General features: G+C 41.0%; 1 protein-coding gene across 2 annotated transcripts in view; it reads left to right on the top strand.

The window, feature by feature from the left end:
• The first annotated feature begins 2,420 nt into the window (after positions 1-2,420).
• Positions 2,421-27,982, top strand: part of ABCB1 (ATP binding cassette subfamily B member 1) — a 108,158-nt gene continuing 82,596 nt past the window's right edge. Inside the window, exons 1-4 of one of the 2 annotated variants that reach the window (XM_082632743.1) lie at positions 2,421-2,585; positions 3,148-3,221; positions 8,440-8,500; positions 19,905-20,076. In XM_082632743.1, coding sequence (XP_082488869.1) covers positions 3,154-3,221; positions 8,440-8,500; positions 19,905-20,076 — 301 coding nt within the window. In that variant the 5' untranslated portion in view covers positions 2,421-2,585; positions 3,148-3,153. Of the gene's footprint in view, positions 2,586-3,147; positions 3,222-8,439; positions 8,501-10,809; positions 10,829-19,904; positions 20,077-27,982 lie in introns of those variants that run through there. The other variant, XM_082632744.1, reaches the window with a different exon arrangement.

Raw genomic sequence — 27,982 nt, 5'->3', positions numbered from 1 at the left:
AAAAATAGCTGCTTGTATGAAGGTGTGTGAGTCAAGACTTGCAAAGGGGCTGCTTTCTAAGGGCTTTCACCGGAAATTAATGAGGCTCATAGAGGAAGGGCCTAGTCCAGCTGTTTGATATTACCAGGAGTGGCTGGCAGTAATGTGAGACAGGAGTCAAAGCCTTTAAAGTCCAGGCCTGTGGCTTGGGAGTAGCTAGAACTGTCCACTGTTTTAGGTCCATTGTATTTTATGTCCATATCTTCATGTCGGTGGAGCAAAGCAACTAAAATATATACATAATATATATATATATAGTGGAAAGACAGAGCTTTACTAAAAATTCTCTGGGGTATTATGATCCTTAAACTATGTATATCCTTGATAGAGATTTTCACTTGAAGCTCAAGCCTGTAGAAATAGTGCAATCAGCATAATATATGTAATACTTAAAAAAAATCCTGTTAGCCATAAAAAACAATGAAATAATGCCATTTGCAGCAACATGGATGGACCTAGAGATTATCATAGTAAGTGAAGTAAGTCAGACAGAGACAAATGTCATATCACTTTTATGTGGAGTCTAAAAAAGTGATACAAATGAACTTATTTACAAAACAGAAATAGACTCACAGACATAGAAAGCAAACTTATCGTTATCAAAGGGGAAGGGGGGAGAGATAAACTAGGAGTTTGGGATTAACATACACACTGTTATATATAAAATAAACAATGAAGACCTACTGTATAGCACAGGGAGGTATATTCTACATCTTGTAATAACCTATAATGGAAAAGAATCTGAAAAAGAATATATATATGTAACTGTAATGGAATCACTTTACTGTACACCTGAAACTAACACAACATTGTAAATCAACTATACTTGAATTTAAAAAAAAATCCTGCATTGTTTTAGGGAGGATTTAGGGGGGATTTATTTTCAAGGGTACAAAATATATTACAAGATCACATAAACTAAAGGTGGGACAAGGTAAAACAGAACTGGAAACAAAGAGCAGAGGCATGAATCAGATTAAAAACACATGGGAGAAAGAGGAACTCTTCAAACTCTTCATTTGCCCCAGGTGGAACACAGGGTTAGTGTTACACCTTTAAATAGTTGGGCCAATGCTATACACACACATATACAATTAGAACACAGAGAAAATGAGTGGCTTGTTAGAGGGTCTAATTAACAGTTTGTAAAGAAAGAAACCTTATCGCATGGCTAAGAAAAAAAATCAAGGCAAGGAAATTCTGGAACGAAGGATGGAAAGAAAATTATGGCTTTGAAGTATGAGTTACTTAAAGTACGGAAAATACACTATGCAGCAAAAAATAAAAGGATTTTCTTCTTTTACACTTTTGCAGCGAGCTGAGAGTAACTCCTGTAACTTGGAGACCGCAGACTAAAGGTTACAACACCCATTTCCCCTGGGTTGATAAGTACGTAAACCTCCGATGTGAGTTAACGCTGCTTTATGAATTTGAATTGTGAAGACTGCACTTACTTTTCAACAACTTGAGGAAAAGAGAGGACCAGAAAAAACTGTAAATGGTAACAGTAAATATGGAATTAAATTACCACTAACGTAATATGCTAAAATACACGATACTTTAAGAATCCGAATTAAAATATAAGTTTTAAAACGCCTTGAGAAAAACATGGGCATTCCCCTGATGACTACAATTCGAAAAGATTACATTCTTTTAATTACATTTCCACCCTGAAATGTCCGTTTCGACTTATATGTTTTTTTAAAAAAAATAATCTTCCAGCAGCCGCAGAGCACAGGGAGATCAGCTCGGTGCTTTGTGACCGCCTGGAGGGGTGGGATGGGGAGGGTGGGAGGGAGGGAGATGCATGAGGGAAGGGATGTGGGAACAGATGTATATGTATGACTGATTCACTTTGTTATAAAGCAGAAACTAATAAAAAAAATAAAAAAAATAAAAAATAATCTTCCTACTTCTATTTCTCTTCAAATAAAACATGAACAGATACACCTTAGACACTGTCTAACATACTGAAGAAAGACCTGCAGAAAAATTTCACCCGGCCTTTTTAAAGGTGCTGCTTGGAAGGGAATTTTAACTCGTTCTAACTACAGAATGGGCAGTAGTATCTACTCGAGCCACAAGGAGTGGATCGTATATTCACATTTATATCTATCTATCTCCACATACTTTGGTGGATATGGAGACTTGTTTGGAATTGTACAGACAGGACCCTATAAATGTGCAAGTCCTTGATGAGTCAGCTGATAAGCGTTCCTCTACTCGTCCTTTTGCTGAGGGGCAACAGAAGCGAGCATATTCCTCCAGCAATTCCAACCTGTTTCGTAACTTGTCGAGCAATCTGCGTTCAATCGAGCGGTCCCGAGCGGCCCGGCTGATTGGCTGGGGAGCGGAGCACCAGGGTGTGGTCTGCGCGCTCCCTCCTCGCTCCCTTCGCCACGGGAAGCCCGGGTGCATTCGAGTAGCGGCTCCTCTAGGCTCGGCGGTGGAGGCCGCTGCTCGCATCCGCCGTGACTTTCCGCTGGAGCCTGAATCTCTTCTTCCAAGATTCACGTCTTAGTGGACGTGCCAAAAGAAAGCCCGAGGTAGGGAAGCGCGAGGCTGGGGACTAGAGGGAGACGGTTCGCGGGAAGGCTGCGCTCTCCAATTTCTTGAGCTTGGTCCCTGTGAGAAGAGGGCTTCGGAGGAGAGGGAGGGGGAGATTCTACTTGGCAAGTCCAAGGGGACCAAGTGAGGTGAGACTTACTCTCAGTCGGGGAGCTCCTGGGGCACCCCAGCCCCTAGTTTTCGGTGCTAGCCACGCGTCCTGGAGTGTGCTGCCCTGAGCCCGCAGAGACAGCGCGGTGTCGGAAGCCGGGCTCTGAGCCCGCGGGCTGGTGGACGGCGAGGCGAACCACCGGGAGGCAGAGCCGCAGTGGAGGCGGGCGAAGTCCGGGCCGCGCCGCACCCCTGCAACTCTGCTCGCCTGCGGAGGCTGGATGCTGGGCGCGGAGGCAAGTTTCTGCGGGGACCATCGCACCTGCGAGCGGCTGGAGCATCAGGGCGAGCGCTCCACCCTTCCGCTCCTCGCGCGGGACTCAAGTTCAGCCTCACCTCTGCCTTCTGCGGATCTTGGCGTTTGGCTAATCCGCTGTGGTTTCTCCTCAGGTCGCGATGGATCTTGAAGACGGCCGCAGTGGAAGAGCAGTGGGGGAGAGCTTCTTGAAAAGGGACAAGAAAAGGTAGTCTGTTTCATTTTCAAACTTTACATGGCTTGAGAGATTTGGGAAATTTGTTTCTAGCCTCCAGCTCTGAAATAAATGATCAGCTGCTGCTGCTGCTGATGTTTAACTTAAATGCAAGCAGCTGCAGAAGTTCGCTGGCTGAGTTGAGCACAGCGTTTGCATGGTGAGCTTCTACCTCAGCTTTCTGGTCCCATACAGGCCAGTGCTCATTTTCTTTTCGGTGTTTTGTAACCTGCTTTATAAGTGATGTTGGTCGCCGACGACCCTGAACCATGTGCTGCTTGTGTTCTGCTTTGTGGTCCTTTGTTCCTTCTGGTAAAACAGTCACATAAACATTGCATGTTTGTGGCGTGGCAGATAGGACAGAAGGCCACAACTGCATTTAAGCATTTTTTAAATTTTAAGGCGATGAATAGCTGACCCTTGTAGAAGAAATTGTGAGAGGAGTGTACTACCAAAGAAGTTACTAGAATGGTGTGAAATTACCCTGATTATATATAGACTTGGTACTGTAACCACATAGGGAAAATAACTATCTTAAGTGAATTTTGATCACAGTGCAGTGTCTGTACATGAAATTTAAAATTTTGCTCAATAAGCTTTTTGTTAGTAATAAATTGTAAAATAAAACAATTTAGTAAATATATGAATATTATTAGAAACCAAGCTTTTCAGTGTAAGAGAAAAGAAATACAAATGTGGTCATTAAATAAGCTTTTAAAAAACAATGTTAAATTTGAATTAGAAACGTCAGTGTGATTTCATGATTTTTTTAAATAGTTCAGTTTCTGTCCACTGAAAGGGATAGTGGCAAATTGCACACAGTGTCAGATCTTGGTTTCTCAGTATCGTTCATTACAAAAAGAATCTGCGCCCCATAGAGAAAAGGCTAATACCAATTGAGCCTGAGCCTGGAGTAGCTTTGTGGTACCTGAAAACAGTTAGTAGAGTTCAGGGCAGTTGTCAAAAAGGACACAGGAGCTGGCTTGAAGGGGCTTCCACTGGCCGAATCTGGGACAGTTTGAGCGACAAAAAGAATAATGACTGTACTCGATTGTGAAATACTGAATAAATGAATTTTTAATAAAATTCTGAGAGGAGGAGGAAAACTAAGGGTGAGACAAGTAGAGAGAGAGAGAGAGAAAAAAAAACTTCTTTACAGAAAAATGCCAGCTATCATGTTGAAACCTGCATTGTTATAATTGAATCGGGCAAGGATTGTTAATAGATCCTAAAGCACTCAGAGAAAGGCTGAATCTAAGAATTAGCCACAATTCTTAATTGGAAAAAGGAAAGTGTGGTTTTCCAGTGGAGAGATTTTGCGGTTAGGAACCTTAACCAAGTGATCAGACCTGGCCTGGCTCATGGTGGAATAGACTTCAGTGACACGGCACCACCACGAAGTATGTTTGCAAATCATTCAGTGAATCCAATCAAGCTTCCAGACTAATGCTGTCCAATAGTAATATAATGTGAACCACATTTGTAATTATTAAGTTTCTAATAGCAACATTTAAAAAGTAAAAAGAAACAGGTGAAATTAACTTTGAAAATATATTTTAGGGATCCAAGTATATACAAAATATTATCATTTATACATGTAATCAGAATTATTAACAAGAGAGTTTACATTCTCTTTTTCATACTAAGTCCTCAAATCTGGGTATTTCATACTTACTGCACGTCTCAATTTGGACTAAGTTTGAAACAGACATATCCAAGATGTGGGACATTTTATAAGACATCTGTTTTTGTTCCTATAAAAAGTGAGTGTTTGGCGGGGGTAGGTGGGGAGGAGGACTTCTAGATTTAAAAGAGAGACTAAAGAGACAAAACCACCAAATGTGATGTGTGAGCCTTTATTATATCAGTTCCAAAAAAGGAAAAACCTATAGAAAACATTCTTGGAAATTTTGAACGTGGATTGGGTATTAGATGATATCAAATTGCTGTTAATTTTATTATATGTGATAATGGTAGGAAAACATGTGAAGTGCCATGATGTTTGCAGCTTACTTTCAAATAGTTCAGCAAAATTTTAACAGTTATAATATATATTTTGTTATGCAGATAAAGAAAATATGGTCAAAATGTTCACAGTTGTTGAATCTAGGTGAATTTTTTATGGGTAGTCTTATTACTGTTTTGATTTTTTTTGTTTATTTGAAAATTTGCGTAATAAAAAATTCCCAAATAAACAAAAAGAAAATAGATTACAAAGAGTGGAAGGTAGATATTTCCTGTTTTGTTTTTGACTTTTAAACTTAGTACCTTAAACAACTATGTATTTTTGACACAAACACTTAGGGATATTGGAGTAAGAAGTATTAAGGATATGTGGAAGGAAATGATAAAGACATTGGACAGGTTGGTGGTTTCCAGAGGTGGAGGAAAGGGGGGCAAAATGGGTGAAGGGAGTCAAAAGGTACAAATTTCCAGTTATAAAATAAGTCATGGGGACATAATGTATAGCATGGCAACTATAGTTAATAATACTATATTGCATATTTGAAAGTTGCTAAGAGAGAAAATCTTAAAAGTTCTCATCACAGGGAAAAATATTCTATGACTGTATGATGACAGATGTTAACTAGACTTATTGTGATCATTTCACAATATATGCAAATATCAAATCATTCTGTTGTACGCCTGAAACTAATACAATGTTGTATGTCAGTTATACCTCCATTTTTGAAAAAGATGTTCAATAAATATTTGTGGGACATTTACTTATATTTATTCTTCAAAAAGTAAAACAGAGGGCTTTCCCTGGTGGCTCAGTGGTTGAGAGTTCGCCTGCCGATGCAGGGGACACGGGTTCGTGCCCCGGTCCAGGAAAATCCCACATGCCGCGGAGCGGCTGGGCCCGTGAGCCATGGCCACTGAGCCTGCGGGCCCGGAGCCTGTGCTCCGCAACGGGAGAGGCCACAACAGTGAGAGGCCCGCGTACTGCAAAAAAAATAAAATAAATAAAATAAAAAATAAAATAAAATAGAGTCCATATTTTGAAAAACAGAAAAAAGATTCGTTTGAGCCTGCGCATACCTTCATTTTATTGTTGATTCTTATCATGGTCTATAGACTTTTTTTTTTTTCAAACTAGAAATTGTTTTGTTTTGGTTAAGTAGCTCTTATTAAATTGTGCTCACCATTACTGATTTTAATCTGTTCTTAATAAAACTATATATTTTTATATATATAGTTTATTGAGTTTTGAGCAGTTTTATTGAGATATAATTGACCTACAACACCATGTAAGTTTAATGTGTACAGCATATGGTTTGGCTTATAAATATTGTGAAATATTACCACAACAAAGTTAGCTAACCTCCATCATCTCATATAGATAAAAGAAAAAGAAAAATTTTTTCTTATTGTGATGAGAACGTTTAGGATCTACTCTCTTAACTTTTACATATATGTATATATATATATATATCATAAAGCAGTGTGAACTGTAATCATCTTCTTGTACATTACATCTACAGCACTTTTTTATTTTATAACTGGAAGTTTGTATCTTTGGACCAGCTGCCTCTCATCCCCCCTCCCCCCGCTCTAATAACCACAAATCTTATTTCTTTGAGTTTTTTTAAAACTATATTTGAAATTATAAAGAAGCACGTGGCTTTGCTAATAGGTATAATGCTTGGGTAGTAGTACCATTTGGCATATTTGTATTTGTTAAGATCCTTTATTAAAATGAGGCTTGATAAGCGACTTTTGCCATTTGTCAGCACTGTGTTTGAGCGGATGGGGATAAATGAGTCTTCTAGGAGCGGTGAGAGTCAGTTTATATGTGCATTTCCTTGCAATGCAGCGTCTTAGAATTCTGAGGTTGCACCAGATAGCCTGGTGTTTGGGAGTTAGACTTTGCTGTTTCAATCTTGGCTTTGTTCTAGCTGTGTGACCTTGGACAAATTAGTTAACTCTTCTCACCTGCAGTTCTCTTGTCTTTAAAGGAAGGACAAAAATGTGCCTGCCTCACAGAGATTAAGATTAAATGAGGTCCTGTATGGGAAGTGTTTACTTAGCCAGTGTCTGGAACATTATAAATTCTTCAGAGTAGCTGCAGTTTTAGAGAACGAAAAAATAAATAAAAAGCTTAGAGCTAAAACTCAATTATGTATGGCTATTTTTTTCCCTCTCATCCTGATTCCAGGGATACTGAAACCACGCCTTTACTGGGAATAGGGTGGAACCAAATCTGAAGAGTTATGTTTGTGTATTTTGTGTGTTTTTATGTCTGTCGAACATTACTCCAAAGCCAAATATGGGGTAGACGCTGGATTTTTTTTTTCTTTAGAAGTTGCTTCAACTCTTTGACTTTGCTTAGCGTAAAGAACAAAGACAAAGATGAATTTACTTTTTGAACTTGAAAAGCTGTGTAAAAATAATGTAATTCTTCCCTGAAATAGTCTTTCTTTTATAAATATGAAAATGTAGATGCTGAGGCTAGTTTTGGTTGGTTTGCTTTCAGATGCTAGGTGGCAGTTACATAGAATAGAAAACTAGTTACAGAGTTTTGAATCTGCGCTCAAAATACTTGACCTGCCTATCTCTGCCTGAGGACCGCTTTTTTGCAGTTTACAAACCATCTTTTTTGATGGTAGTTTTTCTAGGTTGCATTTATTGCCTTAATGGTCCATTTAGGGCTCCAGACATCTTTTCAGAATTAGATTTACTCAAGGAAAGTGATTTAATTCCCTTTCTCAGGGTAATTTATGCTCTGCATCTGTTTGCCACTCCTCTCCACTAGGTAAAGGGAATGATTAAGGATAATATTTAGGTAGGTAGACTAGCTATCTGCTGCTAGAATTACGAAGGTGATAATTAAGGGGATTAAGTCTGGAGAGCACGAATGATTTTCTAATTAGAAAAACAGGAAGCTCTCTTTTTTTAGTATTATTTATTCTAATTGCAAAAGTCTTGTGTCTCTGTGTATTCACCATAGAAAATTAGGAAATAGCAAAGGCACAAGGAAGAAAATATTTTGGTAGAAATCTCAACACCCAGTGATAACCACCTGTATAGATTTCCAAGGTATACGTAAACATACTTAAACTTCATAAATGGGATCATATTATAACCTGTTCTTTTAATAACATTGTAGACATGTTTCTTTGTCCTATTTGTTATTAAGTATAAGCTCTATGTTAATTGGGTAATTAAAGATTTATATAGTTTTTAAAGTTTTATGTAATTCTATTGCTAGGTTTTTCAGTAAAAAAGATGAGAAGAAAGAAAAGAAACCAACTGTCAGTACTTTTGCAGTGGTGAGTTTGAATGTATTCACTATTCAAAGTGCTTTGGAAATTTGACTTCTCCTGATCTAGAAAAGAGGTATTTCATCTGGTATAATACTTTCTTGGAGAGAAATTTGTTTGTATTTGTTAATGGAGAGGTAAAATGAATTCGTTTAATTTAGTTTGTTTTCAGGGGAATGCCAGTCATAACTTGCTGTGTACAATAAGCCTCCAGACTCACCCTTCCTAGCCTGGATCTCAGTATTCTCCTAGTTAGTTACGTCGCCAGTGATATGTTACCTGTGCAAGCACTTCTCCCAGTGATGGTCTCAGCCATCTAGATAGAGGACACCAGCCACGTGGAGTGTGGATCAAATTAAAAACGGGGTGCCCTGTCGACAAGGGCTCTAATCCTGGCAGGTTGGAGGTCAAAGTCCCAGACACTCATATAATAGAAGTTAGCAATGGATTATTTATTCCTATGACTTAGTACATGTCATTATTCTTCTGTGCTGAATAACTGAAAATCTGGAATTTGAAAACCTTAATATAATTAATTCTTTATCTTATTTTCTGGTTTCACGGAATATAATTAATTCTTTATCTTATTTTCTGGTTTCACTGGTAGCTGCTTAGAAGCTTTTCTTTAATCAGATTTGGATTAAGACTGGCTGGTTGATGGTCTCTCTCTACCTGGATTCTTTTTTTTTTTTTTTTCCTGACAATACAGATTTAGGTGAACTGTGCAAGTAGAACCTGGAAGACTGCTGAACCAATTAAGTCTTGTAGCGCACACTTTATAATTCAGGCCTAACACACCAGACAGTTCTAAAATGTGTGTGTGTGTGGTGTTGGGGGGGGTAGTCCATCTTATAAAATGAATATTAGTAAATTGAACAAAAAAATGCTTATAGGCAGGAAAAAAGTGTTGCCTTTTACACTGAGCACTCTGGTTATCTTATAAGAACTTCATCTTCCTGCACTGCAATTGCTCTTGCTAAAGTTCCACCTTTGACTCTGTTTCCACTCTCTTTGGAATTTTGGGGAAATGAGGCTATGCACTTGGGTCAGTCTCAGAAAGACTACTTGAATAATCAAGTGACAGTTTTTATTTGTTTTAGATTTCATTCTTATATTCTTGTACTAAAAGAAGCTTTGATGTTAACATAGGGTTTATTGCCAAGACGTAATTTCCGTTCTATCACTTGGAGACCAAAATATTTCTGTCTTTTGTAATTTTGTTTTATAAGTAACTTAAATTTAAAAACTTAGTCTTATGTTTTGGAAAATTTAACAGACCTAATATATAGAAGTAATACTATCAATACAATTGAGCCCACAAAAGAATAAACATGTGGAGTTTGAAGGCTAATAATTATGACATAAATACAGCTCTTTAGGCCATGTGTTGCACTAAGTACTTCCTATATGAACGCATTTAATCTTTACAACTCCCTTGAAGATAGATACTATTATTATTCTAATTTTTACAGATAAAGAAAGTGAGGTGAGACTTACTAACTTGCCCAAGAATCCTAAGCAGGGCCAAGATTCAGACCTAGGAAATTCATGTTGTAAATCACAGCGCTCAGGATGGCATAGAAGGAATATATTCTAAGTCTTTTGCGGAAAAGCTGTACTATTTAAGTGGCTTTTTCTCATGCCTTTTTCTTGAAGAGCTGACATAGTTAACTGTGAACTTGAGTATAAAACCCATATAGACAGGGACGTATTAAGAACATTTAACAGTAAAATGCTGATGCTATTGACATTGCTGATTAATAAAAATTTCCAGCTAAGACAAAAACTGATATGTGTTGGGGGTTTCCAAGAACCCCAGGTTTGATGATTCACTTGGAGGACTCACAGGACTCAGCATGTTGCCATACTCGTGGCTAAGATTTACAGCAAAGTCAGCAATGGGCAAAGGAAAGAGGGACAGGTCCAAGAGAAGCCCCCAGTGTCTTGTCCCAGTGGAGTCAACTTTATTCCCCCAGCAATGAGTTGTGACAACACGTGTGTAATGCCGTCTGTCAGGGAAACTCATTAGAGACTCGGTGCCCAAGGGTTTTTGACTGGGGGCTGATCGTGTAGCGCAGCGTGTACCAAAATTCCAGACTCACAGAAGGAAGGCAGACCTTCAGCATAAAGCACATTGTTTGTACAAATAGTTTGGCCACTTTTATCAGTTAGGGTGATGGTTACTCTCCCCAACATCCAAATTCTAGCTGCCAGCCAAGGGCTAACCTTGAATGCAGTCTCAGGCTTGCAACGTTCACTGTTTTCTGTACACCATCCCTGTTAACTTTTTTCTAGTAGAAGACTTTTTGGCAGTCTTGAGAAAATGATGAAAAAGAGGTAAGGAATACATTCAGATTTTTCTACTGGCCTTTATTTTATTTCTGTCAGGCTTTGTTTCAACATTTACAGAAACACAAAAGTAGGATAAAATCTAAAGCAAGTGAGGAAACGGGACAACTGGAAATTAGGGCGGGAACAATACAAGTTGGGCTACACTTCTTACACAGAGTGCTCCTTAAAGATTAAACACTCTTGCTGCAGATTCAACTCTGATCTTTCTACTTTATGTATCTTATTGAAACATTAATTTTTTTTTCTAAATAGAGAATAAGTGGCAATGTTAAGTGCTTCCTCTGTGCCAGGCATCTGTTAAGCACCCATGTGTATTATTTAACTTCATCCTCACAGTGACCCTGTGATGTAGGAACTTGTGTTATTCTTATGGTCCAGATGATGAAACAGACTTGAGAGGTTTAAGCGATGTATTCAGTCACACAGTCACATAGCTAGTAAGGGGAAAGGCCCAGAATTTTGCCAAGATCTGCTACGCTACGTCCAGAGCTTTTAACAACTTTAATTATTTATGATAGTATATGGTTGGTTAAAATTTTATTTGCCTGGAATTGAAGGGTTCTTTGTTGATGCTGTTATCTTCTGGCCACTTGGTCATTCTTCATTGGAGACTTTACCATCTTGTTCAGTGTCTCCCTCTCCACCCCTGATACTCCTACTATCTTGGGTGACTTCTATGGTGTTATAAGGGTAACCACTCTTTGACCTTCACAACGGCAGTCATTTTTCCCTCCCCTTTATTCTAGCCACCCACTCACATCCTGGATTTTGCTGTTACTTGAAACTGTTCTACCTCCAAAGTACCATTTTGAAGCAGCCAGATTGAATTAGCCAGCCATCTCCTCTCTCTTCAGTCTGCTCACTGTTTTCCTTGGATCTTGAGTCCCCTGACCCATCAGTTTCCCAGTCAGCCCCTTCCTGTTTCCATTCCCTTTCTTATCAGTTTAGAGCAATGGTCATCACTTTAGTGGTACTCTTGCCCGAACTATAAACTTCCTTTCACCTGTCACTTGTCATGCCCAGCCCAGGCAAAATCAGCCATCTGCTTTCTTGGTGCCTGAACCCCGACATCTGATTGGTGCTGGAGAAAAATCTCACAATAGGCTCTATCCCACACAGAAATCCTATTCCTCCTCTTCTCGCTGAGTATATTAAAACTCTACTCAGATTTCCCACTTCTCCCCACCTAACCCCAACTCTTGGTGGATGACCTCTTTTTTTATTTCACAAACCAAATGGAAGCCACCTGACAAGTTCCTCAGCTCTTCTCTCCCAGTCTAACAAACATACCTGTACCTGGATCAGTTGCTTCCTCCTTCCCTCCTATTATAACAGGAAGCATTTAGTTCTTAAATCTAATCACCCACTTGTACACTGTATTTTGACTCCTATATCCTCTGCCTTCTCAAGGACCTTAGGTTATTATTATCCTTTCTCTTCTGTATCCTCAATCCCTCCCTCAACTGGGTCTTTCCAATTGGTATTTTCATGTCACCTGTCTTTAATGTCACTGATGCCCTCCTTAAAGCCATCTCCTCTAGCTTGCTTCACAAATAGGAGCTGCCTTTGCTCTCTGTTTCACCTCCAAATTACTTCTTAACATTATACTTTGGCTTCTATCTCCAACACTCACCAAATTCAGTGGACAGTCTATCCTGACCTTTAAGTAGCACCTGACACTGTGTACCGTATTCATTCCTCTTGCTTGCATCTGTGATGCCACAGTCTGCTCATTTTCCTCCCAGTTCTTTGGGTCTTTTCTTGTGTCATCTTTGCCTGTGAATTTAGAGTTCTCAACCCCTAATCCCAGGGGCCAGTGATAGTGTTGGCAGTTCTCTAGTTTCACATGACCATTTCCAAATTGTTTTCATGCAAAACTCCATCCCTGTTTGAGTTTGGTTCTGGACAATTATAATATCTTCTATCCATTTTCAGTGATACCCTCTACTAATTTCTAGTTCCTTTTGCTCCTCCATTGAGGACCTTGGCGTTTGATTGCTTCTACTTCGTTCACCTATGCTCTCATCATTCTTCTATTTTGGTAACCTTATTAATGTCTCCTAAGCTCCACATTCTTTGACTTCTTCAGTTCCAACAACCTTCATCCCTTCTTTAGTAGATTACACTGTGGACAAAGACCTTTGGTTTATCATCTGGGTGGACTCTCACCTCTAATGCTGTAAACTCAAATGGATGTCTTCCACCCCTGCTTATGATCCTTCTTGCTTGGCTATTGTTCCTTAGTATCCATTTTTTGACATTGTGTATTCATTTTCTACTCCTGTCGGAACAAAATACCACTAACTTAGTGGCTTAAAACAACACAAATGTATTGCCTTATAGTTCTGGGGCCCAGAGTCTCACTGGGCTAAAGTCAAGGTGCCAGCAGGGCTGGATTCTTCTGGAGGCTCTAAGAGAGAATCTGTTTCCTTCCGTGCTCAGCTTCTACAGGCTTCCTGCCTTCTTGGACTCATGGCCCCTTCCTTACTTCACTCCACCCTCTTGCTTAGCATTTCTCCTACTACTGACTGATCCCCCTGGCTCCCTCTGATAAGGACCCTTATGATGACATTGGGCCCACTTGGGTAATCCAGGATGCTTTGCTCATCTCAATATCCTTCATGTCTGCAGAGTCATTTTTGCCATGTGAGGACACATATTCACAGGTCGTTGGGATTAGGACGTGCACATGCTTGGAAGCCGGAGCATTTTTCTGCCCTCCTACACCTGGTCAAGACTTCACTCTCCCAACCACTCTCTTCCCTCCTAGTCCCCCCTCGTCCATGTTTGCGCTTCTAAAACTTATTCTACCCACAATAGCCACGTCAGATCACCTCCGTTCCATCCTTCAAACCCTTGAATGCCTTTCCTTTACACTTAGATGGGAAGTTGACAGTAAAACCAAAATTCCTCCTCTGGCTGTAAAATACCCTCCATAATCTGACCTCTGTGTCATCTCTGATTTCACGGCAGGCAGATCTCCTTCACCCTCTTCTTGCCACTGTGGTAATTATGTTTGATCCTTGAAACACACTGAGCTTGTATTCACCCCAGGACCTTTGCATTTGTTCTTTCTGCCTGGAACCTCTGTCCCCAGATTATCACATGACTTTTTCCTTCCTGTCACTGAGGACTCAGCTCAGATGTTGCCTTTTCATAGAGACTTTCCCCGCCCAGCCAGTCTGAGCCCGCTGGCGCTTCCTGTCACTGTGGCGCATCGCCCTGTGTGATATGTCTTCTGAGTACTTAACCACTGTCTGATTTCTTGTTTATGTTTGTCTTCTTTGTGAATCGAAGCTCCATGAGGGCAGGTGGTTTTGTGTGATTCCTTCCTTGCTGTGCTCCAAGTGCCTAGAACAGTGCCTGGAACTTTAATAGGTACTTAGATATTGAATGAATGTTGAATGCGTCTACTCCCTCTTGTACTATTTGCATACTAGTAAAATGTAATGTAAGTTTTATGAGGACAGGTAACTTGTCTTACTCAAGCTACCTGTCCTCATAAAGCTTGTCTTACTTGTTGCCAGTACCTAGAACCAAGCTTGATCCCTATTTGGTGCTTAATAAACATCTTTTTTTTTTTTTTGCGGTACGCGGGCCTCTCACCGTTGTGGCCTCTCCTGTTGTGGAGCACAGGCTCTGGATGCACAGGCTCAGCGGCCATGGCTCACGGGCCCAGCCGCTCCGCAGCATATGGGATCCTCCTGGACCGGGGCACGAACCCGTGTCCCCTGCATCGGCAGGCGGACTCTGAACCACTGCGCCACCAGGGAAGCCCAATAAATACCTTTTGAATGTTGAATGAATGAATGAATGAATGAATGAATGAATGAATTCGCTGACTTCTGCCTCCACCCAGGCACCATAGTGAGATCATGTATGCCCTCTTGCCTGCTGAAGATTACCTAAACCACTCCCCTGCCGGCACCTTCTACTTCTTTGCCTTGGGAAGTTCAACCCTTGGCTTTCAGTGTTGAGGATCCTTCCTCCTGTGTGGTTCTGATTCACCCCCTCTCTTCCCTGTCAACATCTGACCAAACATTTTCCATTTCCTTGTACTTAAAGGGCTGTGATTATAATGAAACTCCTGTTCTACATTTCACCTGATGTGTTACAACATTTTTTTTTGTCTACCTGCTCCCTCACTGTAAGCTCCTGAAAAGTTTTATTAACTTTTATGTTTCTAAAACCGATAATAGTACCTGCTTGTGTTGTATGTTATTATATCCAATGCCTAATAAGGTTTCTTTTATTAAGTATCGTTTTTAGCCTCATTACAGCTATGTGAAGCTTTCTGTGTATATGAGTATTTTCCTCATTTTATAAACATAGAAACTGAAGCTCAAGGTTATTAAGAGATTTTTTTCCCCCAAAGTCTCCTTCCTAGTATATAACAGAGGTGGGACATTGCAATGAGGCTTTTGTCCTTCTCAGCATTATGTTACCACTTTCCTCAAAGCTTCTTGCCACTTTCCCTCCAGAAATCAATCTTGCCTCACCTCACAAATAAATATGAGCTTTGAACTGTCTCAACTTCGTCCTCATTCTCAGACACTTGTTTGTATCTGTGCTCACTTTTAGCTCATTTCTTCTAGCCTGAGATGAAGAGACATACCTTTGCCTGTTGGAGAACCATCCTGCCCTTACAAACTTGTATTTTGATTTTTCAAACGTATAGAAAGGTGCAGTAGTAAAATCCATACTCATATAACCATTATCTATAACTAATAATGGTTAACATTTTGCCACACATTTCACCTGGAATTAGAGATTTCATGATGTTTTGTACGTAACGACCTCTGTTTATATCTCTTAAAAATTTTCCTACCAAACAGTTTCCTCTAAAACATAATACAATGATCATATTTAACAAAATGAACAGTAATTCCATAATACTATCTAATAGTCAGTTATATTCACATTTTTCCAGTTAGCTCCCCCAAATGTCTCTTACAGCTGATTTGTTCAAAACAGGATCCAGTCAGGGATGATATTTGAATACTGTGTCTCCTGAGTCTAGGTAGAACACTTTTCTCCTTTTAGGTGGGGGGGGGGGCTGCACTGCACTGCTTGTGGAATTTTAGTTCCCTGACCAGGGATCTAATCTGGGCCCTTGGCATTGAGAGCATGGAGTCCTAACCACTGGACTGCCAGGGAATTCCAAAGTTTTCTTCTCTTTTTAAATGACATTGACCTGTGAAACGATGGTACCGATAGTCCTATAGAATGCTTCACTTTCTGGACGGTTTTTATTACTTCCTTACGGTGTCATTTAACTTGTTATTCCATGCCTTGCATTTCTTATATGCTAAAAGTTAAGTCTAAAGGTTTTAATACACTCATGTTAAATATTTTTGGTAAGAAATTGTATAGGGGATGCTGTGTACTTCATGTCTCATCACACCTGGAAACATCAAGTGTCAGGGTATTCTACTTTTCTACGATACCAAGTTTGATCACTTGGTGAAGGTGATGACAGCTTGGATCCCTCGACTGTAGAAGGATCTCTACCCCTTTGCAGCTATGTGGGGTCTTGGGGCCTCAGGGGATATCTTGTTTCTGCTAATAATTATCGTGCCCATTGATGGTCCCTCACCCCAGGTGCTCGAAATAACTATTTCTCTTATTTTCTAGGACGTTAGTCCATCTCAGTTTCCTTCCTGTGTTTTCACCAATGGTCTCTTTGACTGATTTGCCTATAAATGTGTATATGATTTCATGAAATAGTTCTCCCTTGACATTATATCCCCCTCTAGTAACCATTCTCTCTCTTGCTTTTGTCCCAAGATCATGAAAAGGACAGTCACCATGCTATCTACTTTACTTCGTCTCCAAATTGTTCTTAGTCCCACTCATTAGTTCTTGCTAAATGATCTTGTCCACGCCCATGACTTCTGCTACATACGCTAGTGTCACAAAAGTACTCCTCAAACTGAATTTTCTCCACGTATTCCCTGGATGGGCATGAAACGGGACCAAATGAGATTTCTCTGCCCCTTCTCTGTCCCCTTCCCCCCATATCTTTGCCTATTCTGGTTGGCCCTGTCTCAGTGAAGGGTACTTCTTGGTCAGTTAGCTTTTTTTTTTTTTTTTTTTTTTGCGGTACACGGGCCTCTCACTGTTGTGGCCTCTCCCGTTGCGGAGCACAGGCTCCGGACGCGCAGGCTCAGTGGCCATGGCTCACGGGCCCAGCCGCTCCGCGGCATGTGGGATCTTCCCGGACCGGGGCACGAACCCGTGTCCCCTGCATCGGCAGGCGGACCCCCAACCACTGCGCCACCAGGGAAGCCCCTCAGTTAGCTTTTTCCTGCTGCTTCTACACCTCAAACCTGAAGCTTGGGAGACCCCAGTCTTCTCTGGGCGCACTGTGATCGTTCTTGCCTCAACTTACTGTCCTTTCTGGTTGGAATGCCTTCCTCCTTGCTTTTAAGCCCTTGCTGAACTGTTAAAGCTGGGAGGAAGCATCACCTCTGAAGCTTTTCCACAAAGGAGGCAATGACCCATTCGCTCCATCTTGTATCTGCTCTACTCTGTATAGCATGCTGTCAAGTCATGCAGAATATATATTGAATATACTTTTTTTTGCTTTGCCTTCATCCTTTAAACACCCTGGAAGCAGGAGTTGTAACTTTGGTATTTATTTCTGGCTCTTTTCAGTCATTGAGTAGGCATTTAGTAAATATTTATATTCATGGCCTGCTTGCTTTTATTATAATAGCCAGTGTTAGTTTTCGAGGTAAAATGTCCTGTGGGGTTGGTGATGAGGGAAATCCTTGTGTATCAACCATCTTCTCAGGCTTCCCTGGTGGCGCAGTGGTTGAGAGTCCACCTGCCGATGCAGGGGACACGGGTTCGTGCCCCGGTCCGGGAAGATCCCACATGCCACGGAGCAGCTGGGCCCGTGAGCCATGGCCGCTGAGCCTGCACATCCGGAGCCTGTGCTCCGCAACGGGAGAGGCCACAACAGTGAGAGGCCTGCGTACCAGGAAAAAAAAAAAAAAAAAAAAAAAAATCACCCATCTTCTCTTCCTCTACTGAGAAATTAGATACTTTGTCCATTTTATAGTCTCTGATAGAAGATACTAGATACTAAATGGTTTCTGCTCATCTCTAACTCCTTTTTTTTTTTCCTTAGGTGGATGAATGCTTAGTTAAGACAAAGTAAATAGTGGCAAAATTTAGCCTGTGTTTCAATGAAATACGAAAAAAAGGCAAAACGTATTCTCCCTTAAAGGTTTTAATTTGTAAATAGGATGTTTTTAGATTATGGAAAATAACGTCATTAATTTAAGCTCATTTGATTACAAATCCTTCTTTCCTTCCTTCCTTCCTCCTCCACCCCTTCCTCCCTTCCTTCCCTCCCTTCTTTCTTTCAATTTGCCTGCAATTAAAGAGATTATGCACATCTGTACTGGTCTCTGGGAAGCATGCATCTAACTCATTCCTTTCCTTTTCCTTCTTACTATGGAGACCTAATTACATTAACATCATTTCACATTTTGTGCTAATGCTGTTAGGCAGCAGATCTTTGACCCAAGCCACTTTTTAAAAGCCACAACACATGTTTCCTCAATGGTGATTTTTCTGGGTTGAAAAATCTTGAGCTGAAAAGTTGCTTCCATTTTTGGAAATCAGAGTCACAAATACTGTCTTTCTGTTATTGTGCCATTATAGATTTTTGTAATTTCCCAGAATGTCCTATGCTTCTCATCAAACCTGCATATGTAAGAGAAGAAGGCAGATGAAATCTGGCATGTTCAAGGTGGTATGGCTGTAAATTGGTGCAGCCACTATGGAAAACAGTATGGAGGTTCCTCAAAAAACTAAAAATAGAACTACTATATGATTCAGTAATTCCACTATTGGGTATAGATCCAAAGAAATGAAAAACACTAATTTGAAAAGATATATACATCCCAGTATTCTTAATAACATTATTTACAATTGCCAAGATATTGAAGCAAACTAAGTGTCCGTCAACAGATGGCTGGATAAAGATGTGGTACACACACACACACACACACACACACACACACACAGTGGAATACTACTCAGTCATAAAAAAGAACGAAGTTCTGCCATTTGCAACAACATGGATGGATCTAGAGTGTATTATGCTTAGTGAAATAAGTCAGACCTGAGAAAGACAGATACTGGATGTTATCACTTAAATGTGGACTCTAAAAAATACAACAAATAAATATAACAAACCAGAAACAGACTCACAGATATAGAGATCAAACTGGTGTTATCAGTGGGGAGGGGGAAGGTAGGAGGGATGAGATAGGGGTAGGGATTAAAGAGGTACAAAGTACTGTGTATAAAATAAATAAGCCACAAGGATATATTGTACAACACAGGGAATATAGCCAATATTTTATAATAAGTTTAAATAGAGTATAATCCATAAAATTGTCGAATCACTGTTGTACACCTGAAACTAATATATCGTAAATCAACTAAACTTCAATTTGAAAAAAGAAGACAGAGTGAGTCCAATAAAAAGAAGCAGGTCAGAACTCAAAAAAAGAAAATAATGCCTATTTCTTTTCTTTTCTTTTCTTTAATTACCTCAATACATTTATTTTTTTTATTTGTTTATCTATTTATTTATTTATTTTTGGCTGCATTGGGTTTTCATTGCTGTGCGTGGGGTTTTCTCTAGTTGCGGCGAGCGGGGGCCACTCTTTGTTGCGGTGCACAGGCTTCTCATTGCAGTGGCTTCTCTTGTTGCAGAGCATGGGCTCTAGGCGTGTGGGCTTCAGTAGTTGTGGCACTCAGGCTCAGTAGTTGGTGGCTCACAGGCTTAGTCGCTCCGTGGCATGTGGGATCTTCCCGGACCAGGGCTTGAACCCGTGTCCCCTGCATTGGCAGGCGGATTCTTAACCACTGGCCCACCAGGGAAGTCCCAAATGCCTATTTCTAATTAGGTTATCAGACCAAGGTGGTCACAGTAGTAGTCTGAGAACTGTTTAGATTTCAGATATATTTGGAAAATAGAGCTAACCATCCGTGAAATTGTGCTAATTGTTCCTCTTCTCTGTATTTTCTCATTTTTTAGTTTCGCTATTCGAATTGGCTTGATAAGTTGTATATGGTGTTGGGGATTATGGCCGCCATCATCCACGGAGCCGGACTCCCCCTCATGATGCTGGTTTTTGGAGACATGACGGATAGCTTTGCAAATGCAGGAAATATAGGAAACCTAACTACTTCAGAAATAACTAATGGAAGTAAGTATTGTTTGCTGTACTGATTTTGTTGGAATCTTTGCAGAAAAATCATTCGCTCAGAATGAAGTTTGTGGAGCCCTTACTAAATATGCACTAGTGTGTTTAGTGCTGTGGAGGGGTCTGAGCTATAGTTCATATTTTTAATGAATCCCAGAAGATAATATTCACAAGCATTAGAGTATACAGTGGAAGTGCTGGTAGAGATATATAGAAAAATAGAGAGCTCTGTGAAGTCAGAAATATCCCAGGCAGTTTCAGGAAGAGGTATAGGAGCCTAATCTGGACTTTGAATGATAACTAGGAATCAGTTGTGAGATTCTCTGACATATTAGATGTGGGTATAAAAGACAGGAGTTTAAGATGATTCAATAGTTTTTAGCTGGAGAAACTGGATAAACTGGATGCAGTTACCATCAGTTGAGATGAGAAAGATGGAGGGAAGAGTATTTTGGCAGTAAACACCAGAAATTTAATTTTGGACATTGCCACAGGTTAGGCTCTTTGTTTTTTTAAAAACCATTTATTTATTTATTTGGTTGCACCAGGTCTTAGTTGTAGCTTGCGGACTCCTTAGTTGTGGCTTACCAGCTCCTTAGTTGTGGCATGTGAACTCTTAGTTGCGGCACGCATGTGGGATCTAGTTCCCTGACCAGGGATCGAACCCAGGCCCCCTGCCTTGGGAGCTCAGAGTCTTATCCACTGCGCCACTGGGGAAGTTCCATGTTAGACTCCTTGGAAACATGTGAAAACAGAGAAATGGGGACAAGAGAAGTTGTGTGTGTGTGTGTGTGTGTGTGTGTGTGTGTGTGTGTGTGTTTTAGGATGAGAGAAATAACAGCTTGTTTATATGCTAATGGAAATGATCCAAAAGAGAGGAGAAAGTGATGCTCTGCAAGAAAGGAAAGAAATTTGTTTGAGTGATATCCTTGAGAAAGGATGGACTCTTATACTCAAGATGGAATACTTGCTTGAGGTAGGAGCACAAATAGTTCACCCACAATAACGGGTGGGGAGAGAGAGTATTTGAGTGTCAGTGCCCAGAGGTGGGTAGACGAGGACTTGAGAATTTGTGGAACTTTTCTTCCGGTAACTTCAATTTTTTCAGTCAAATAAAAAGTAAGACATTTGGCTGAAAAATAAAGGAGATCGAAAACAAGTTTATGGGAATTGCCTGGCCGTCCAGTGGTTAGGACTCTGGGTTCTCACTGCTGAGGGCCTGGGTTTGATTCCTGGCTGGGGAACTAAAATTCCATAAGCCTTGTGGCGTGGCCAAAAGAAAAAATTGAAACAAGTTTCTTAGGAGAGTGAGAAAGTGAATGGACTAGGGTGTCACGCACACACACTTTCATCACACTCTGGAACTTGACTGAGGAGGGACTGGTTGATAGCTGTGAGCTCCCAAGTCACCTTTGGTTAAGCATACCCGAAGACTTACAGCCTGCTGTGCAGTCAAGGAGTAGAAACATTGATAAGGCCTGTTTGAGAACACACCGGAGAATAAAGTGATGTAGCTTTTGCAGGATCTTTAAGTCTCTGATGAATACTATGAATTCTTTCCCCCAGAATATATGCATGCCAATACATATGCATGCCAATTGGGGGTATTTATGGATCCTCTGATACCTGTCTGTGGATCCGGGGAACTCTTTTTTGTGATTCTGAAGAGCGCATTGTTTACCCTGAGGAGGGACTGCTTCAGTTCTGTGAAGACAGGTCATGAATTGGGCCAGAAAATTTTATAGTATGTTTGAGCTCTGTAAAATTCTTATGCATTTATTATGCCCCTTCGTGGCATTCAAAGGGACCTGGCAAAAGATGTTGTACCACGTTTGGACTGGCATCTTTCTTTCATACCATTCATCAAAAGGAAGCACTTGGTGCTCTCTGAGTTCATTGGTTCCCGGGCTTGCTATAATTTAGCACTACTCTTTGGAGTTGGTTCTCTCACTACTTTTCAGGGCTCTGTGGCTGCTCAGCTGACTTTATATGTACATCTTTGCCCATTCTGATCCCACTTTTTATGAAATCCAGACACACATTGATCTAACTGTGGGAGGTGTTCTACTTATCATGCTGTGCACCTGCATGCATTCCATGGAGGGCCAGCTGCTGAACTCAGCTGTGTTTATCAGGAAATATTGGGCTGTTAACACAACTGTTGAAAATTGGCCCAGTCTGGGAAGAGTAGACTATTACATGGCTGCCTGAAGCTAGCAGAGCAGAACTTGGATGGGCCACACTAAACTCACTTGTGCTATGGGGATTGGTCTTCTTCAAATTTTATTTTTATTTTCTAATTTTTAATTAAAAAAAATTTTTTTTTTTTTTTGCGGTACACGGGCCTCTCACTGTTGTGGCCTGTCCCATTGCGGAGCACAGGCTCCGGATGCGCAGGCTCAGCGGCCGTGGCTCACGGGCCCAGCTGCTCCACGGCATGTGGGATCTTCCCGGACCGGGGCACGAACCCGTGTCCCCTGCATCGGCAGGCAGACTCTCAACCACTGCGCCACCAGGGAAGCCCCTAAAATTTTTTTTATACAATGTTTCATGGTTACTTTCCATTTCCAGTTATTACAAAATACTGGCTGTATTCTCCATGTTGTACAATACATCCCTGACCCTGTCTTACACCCAGTAGTTTGTATCTCCCACTCCTCCACCCCTATATTGCTCCCACACACACTGGTAATTGCTAGTTAGTTCTCTGTATCTGTGAGTCTGCTTCTCTTTTATTATATTTACTAGTTTGTTGTGTTTTTTATTTATTTATTTATTTTATTTATTTTTGGCTGTGTTGGGTCTTCGTTGCTGCACGCAGGCTTTCTCTAGTTGTGGTGAGCGGGGGCTACTCTTCGTTGCGGTGTGCAGGCTTCTCGTTGTGGTGGCTTTTCTTGTTGTGGAGCACGGGCTCTAGGCGCTCGGACTTCACTAGTTGCAGCATGTGGGCTCAGTAGTTGCGGCTCGCGGGCTCTAGCGTGCAGGCTCAGTAGTCGTGGCGCACGGGCTTAGTCGCTCCGTGGCATGTGGGATCTTCCCGGACTAGGGCTCGAGCCTGTGTCTCCTGCATTGGCAGGCGGATTCTTAACCACTGCGCCACCAGGGAAGCCCTATTGTGTTTTTTAGGTTCCACACATAAGTGATAATATCATACAACATTTGTCTTTCTTTGTCTGACATTTCACTTAGCGTTATGCCCTCAAAGTCCATGCATGTTGCTGCCAGTGCCAAAGTTTTGTTCTTTTCTGTGGCTGAGTAGTATTCTATTGTATATATGTACCACATCTTCTTTATTTATCTGTCCGTGGGCACTTAGGTTGCTTCCATATCTTGGCAATTGCAAATAATGCTGCTGTGAACATTGGGGTGCATGTTTGACTAGTCATTTTTTTTATAAAAACCAAGTGCATTAACATATACACACATTATATCTCCATCACCCAGATGTTAATTGGTCTTTACTCTCATAAGAAAATAATTGATCTCTTTAAGTAGAAGTACCGACGATTACTATGTCTTGGTGTTTGTTACCTGGTCCACCTTTAGACATGTGAGATGGGCAGTAACCTGTCTTAGTTACCCAACAGCATACGTAAGTTCTCAGAATGGTCCAGCTGTGGAGACTAGCTCCTCCTAGGCCTCTGCGTTAGCTCGTAAGCTGGTGGTTTGGACTGCATCTTCATAGATGTCCGGATCATAGGGTTTCCAACCGGGGGAGTAGTTGACGTTGCATTCCTTGCCAAGCCTTCCCATTCAGCTTCCTCTTCCAATCTTGGGAAAATTTAGAGAACTATTTGGAAATTTTGTCTCTGTCTGTGTCACCTTCTTGAGAGGTACTGTATTCAGTGGTTAAAGTGCAGGCTCTGGAGTTGGACTGCCTGGGACTGAAACCCCACCTTTGCCCCACTTTTTTTTTTTTTTTTTTTTTTTTTTTAGTGGTACGCGGGCCTCTCACTGTTGTGGCCTCTCCCATTGCGGAGCACAGGCTCCGGATGCGCAGGCTCAGCAGCCATGGCTCACGGGCCTAGCCGCTCCGCGGCATGTGGGATCCTCCCGGACCGGGGCACGAACCCGTGTCCCCGGCATCAGCAGGCGGACTCTCAACCACCGCACGACCAGGGAAGCCCGCCCCACTTTTTAGTTAGGTTTGGGGAATTTTTTCATACTTTAATTTCTCAACTTCAAAAAAAGGTTGCATAACAATAGAACCTACTTCGTAGAATGGTTGTGAAAATTCAATGGATTCCTCATTTAAGTCTCATGGAAGAGGATTTAGTCGTAAACGAGTACTCAATAAATGTTAATTATTGTTATTATTATCAACAGGAAACTCATACTTCCATGTTCCTCACAAAAGAGCCCTCATAACCTGCAGTGATGATATGGTTCCTTATCTCATTTCCTCTTTATAGAGCTCTGTGATACGACCTCAGTTTTCATATTTGTTGAAAGGCATACTGCAAATCACTCAGTACCTGTTACAGATGTGAATAATGATCCCTTTCAGCAGCATTTCCTTAGTAACTGGACTGCTAGGCAGGCCTATCAGGGAAGGCAAGGTCCTCAAACTATGGCCCGTGGGCCATATCTGGCCTCTTGCCTCTTTTTATGCCACTTGTGGGCTTAGAATGATTTTTACGTTTTTAAATCACTGGGAAAAATTAAAAGAAGTATATTTTTGTGACACATAAAAATGATATGAAGTTGAAATTTCAGTATCTGTACATAAAGTTTTAATGGAACACAGCCATGCCCATTCATTTGAGTATTATCTGTGGCTACTTTCACAACACAGTGGTCCAGTAGAGTTGTTGTGACAGAGACCATATAGTCCACAAAGCCTAAAATATTATGTGATCCTTTACAGGAAAGGGTTGCCAATCTCTGAGGCAGGGTGTTGAGTAGGGGGTTATTATCTTCGATCAGTCCACCAGTGAATATGTATTAAAGCATTCTGTGAGCCAGCCATAGTATGTGTCCTAAGTATTCATTCCCAACCCCCAAGAAACTTAGCATAATGGGCGGAATGGACAAGGGAGCCAACAAATGCAGTTGGATATGATTAGTGCTATGATACAGAGATACACAAACTACTTGGGAAGGAGAGGATGGGTGTCTGGCTCCATCTAGGAATCATGGCAGGCTTCCAAGAGGAGGTGATAACCAAGTTTGGTCAGATGGTACCTCTCTCATGCACAAAATAGACGGTTCTATGTGACAAGTGAAACCATTTAAAAACAAATATTAATTTAAAAAATACAGTTAATCCCCTTCTCTCACCACCATTCCTGATTGCCACTCCTCTGTATATCCTTCTGTGTCTTTTCAAGGCTCCATGCTCTCTTTGTTGTAATTTTTACTCTAGAACACTCAGTATCTTGTCATAAATGTGTTTCTTTGTAGATTCAGACTTCCAAACGTCCTGAAAGCTGCCTAGATGAGGGGAGTGGATAGCAAAGGTTTTGATGCTGGTCCTGGAGCTGAGGGCCAATGAGCTCTCTGTTGCTTCTGGTGGGAGGGCCAGCCTACTGGGGCCTCAGATACTCTCAGACCTTTCTTCTTGCCCTTCCCTGGGTAGAACCTCATGACCTCTCTGTTGGGGGTAGGCTAGGTACCAGAGCCTCCTTGTTGGACAGGAGGTATTCCTTGCTTCAGGAGACTTAGATTTGCTAAGGCTCCTGAAAGCCTCAGAGTTTTACACTAAACATAGGATTTAACTAGACAGTTTGAAAAACTTTTTGAGCAAGCAGATCCTTTTTTTTTTTTTTTTTTTTTTTTTTTGCGGTACACAGGCCTCTCACTGTTGTGGCCTCTCCCGCTGTGGAGCACAGGCTCTGGACACGCAGACCCAGAGGCCATGGCTCACGGGCCTAGCCGCTCTGCGGCATGTGGGATCCTCCTGGACCAGGGCACGAACCCGTGTGCCCTGCATTGGCAGGCGGACTCTCAACCACTGCGCCACCAGGGAAGCCCCAAGCAGATCCTTTTATGCTGCTGTAATAGCCCCCTCAAAGGCTTTCTCTTCTCCCAGTGCCTTTCTCTGATTATCAGACAGCGGCCTTCATTCTGTTCTTTTTGTTGTGGATCTGATTTCCTGACATCCTACTCCCTTATATCTCTATCTTGTTAGGTTTTGCCTTTGCCTTAAAATCTCTGATGACTTGGGCCTCACAAAGTCATCTGTGTGAATAGAACTTAACCACTGCTGAAATTCTGTAGTGTTCTGTGAATTCTCATCTTCCTCTTGTGACTATTCACTGCCTGCACATGAGCCTGGATAAAGGTGCTTGTGATTTTAGACACGTTGTGTTAAAGGTGACAAGTTGGGTACAAGTGTAAATGATATCCAGGCAGTTTAAGAAATGAGACTGAATCTTGGCATAAAGAATTGGACTAGAGATTTGACAACATTTGAGCTGAAGGAATGATACATCTCCTGGGATAGGATATGGAGAAAAGTAAAAGGAATGGGGAGTTCTAAGCCTTGAGGAAGACTCAATTTTTAGCAGTAACTAAAGCCAACTTTTATTGAGCATTTAATACGTGCTGGCACTGTTCTTAGTGCTTTACATATATTAACTCCTTTATTTCTTTCATGGACATGAGGTTGATACTATTATTATCTATACGTTACAGATGAGGAAACCAGGGCCCAGAGGGTTGAGTATATTTAAGTTGCCTGAGGTCACAGAGTTAGTAATTAGTCAGTATTTGAACCCATGCAGACCAGTCCCAAGTCCATGCACTGAAGGAGACAGAGGGACACCCAGAAAGGAAGACAGTGAGGATTATGTGTTAATCGAGAAATGGAAGTACGTGGGGGAGATCTGCCATGTCTCACTGTGGGTAACACCCACAAATACTCTTCACATAAACTCTTCATTATTTATCGTCTCTAATGGTTCAGTTGATGGTACGTCCACATGAATGGCTTCTCTCTTTCTCCATAACTATATCGTGGTTGGTTCTGTTTAATCTCGTACTAGATTGTGGGCTGAGGAATGGAGCAAATGAGATACTCAAATTCTAGTACAAGTTAATAATTCAGAGAAAAAGGGGAAATGTGGAAATATATTTATATTTATATTATATTTATAACTTATATTTATCATTTACCATTTCTACTCTCACTTCTCTGAAACTCATATGAGGAACATGGAAACTGTTTGTAAAATGTCAGTTCTCAAAAATAATATCTATATTTTGCTGCTTAAACTATGAGCATATAAATCATATGCAGATCTTGAATGTGTGTTTCAAGACTTTGGTGTTGTAAACAGAAAACATTGCCATCTGTGTCCTCAAGGCTAGCATTATGAGTGTTCTCCAGACTAGAATGTTAGTTAATACTTCAGTTCTAAGTACTTCATAAAAATTTCTGTGGTGGATGTTTTCTTTTCATTTGCTCAAGGCTTTCCTCTGCTGCTAACCATTTCATGGGAAAAATTCTGAGAGATAAATTTCTGGAAAATTGAGTACTAAATAATGACAGAATATTTAGAAGTATATTGTTTAGTGTGGCAGTTTATTTATTTATTTCATTATTTTAAAATTTATTTATTTATTTATTTGGCTGCACCAGGTCTTAGTTGTGGCACGTGGGATCTTTGTTGCTGCGTGCAGGATCTTTAGTTGCCACCCATGGGATCTTTAGTTGTGGTGTGCAGGATCTTTTAGTTGTGACATGCAAGCTCTTAGTTGCGGCATGCATGTGGAATCTAGTTCCCTGACCAGGGATTGAACCCAGGCCCCCTGCATTAGTCCTTCCCATCAGGGAAGTCCCAGTGTGGTAGTTTATTTTATTTATTTATTTATTTTTGCTGTACTCGGGCCTCTCACTGCTGGGAGTGGCGTCTCCCATTGCGGAGCACAGGCTCTGGACCCGCAGGCTCAGAGGCCATGGCTCACA

This window comes from Mesoplodon mirus (genome assembly GCF_964341445.2).
Source record: "Mesoplodon mirus genome assembly, chromosome: 9".
NCBI lineage: Eukaryota > Metazoa > Chordata > Mammalia > Artiodactyla > Ziphiidae > Mesoplodon > Mesoplodon mirus.
The sequence above is the reverse complement of the archived record's forward strand: the minus strand, read 5'-3'. Positions and strand labels throughout refer to the sequence as shown.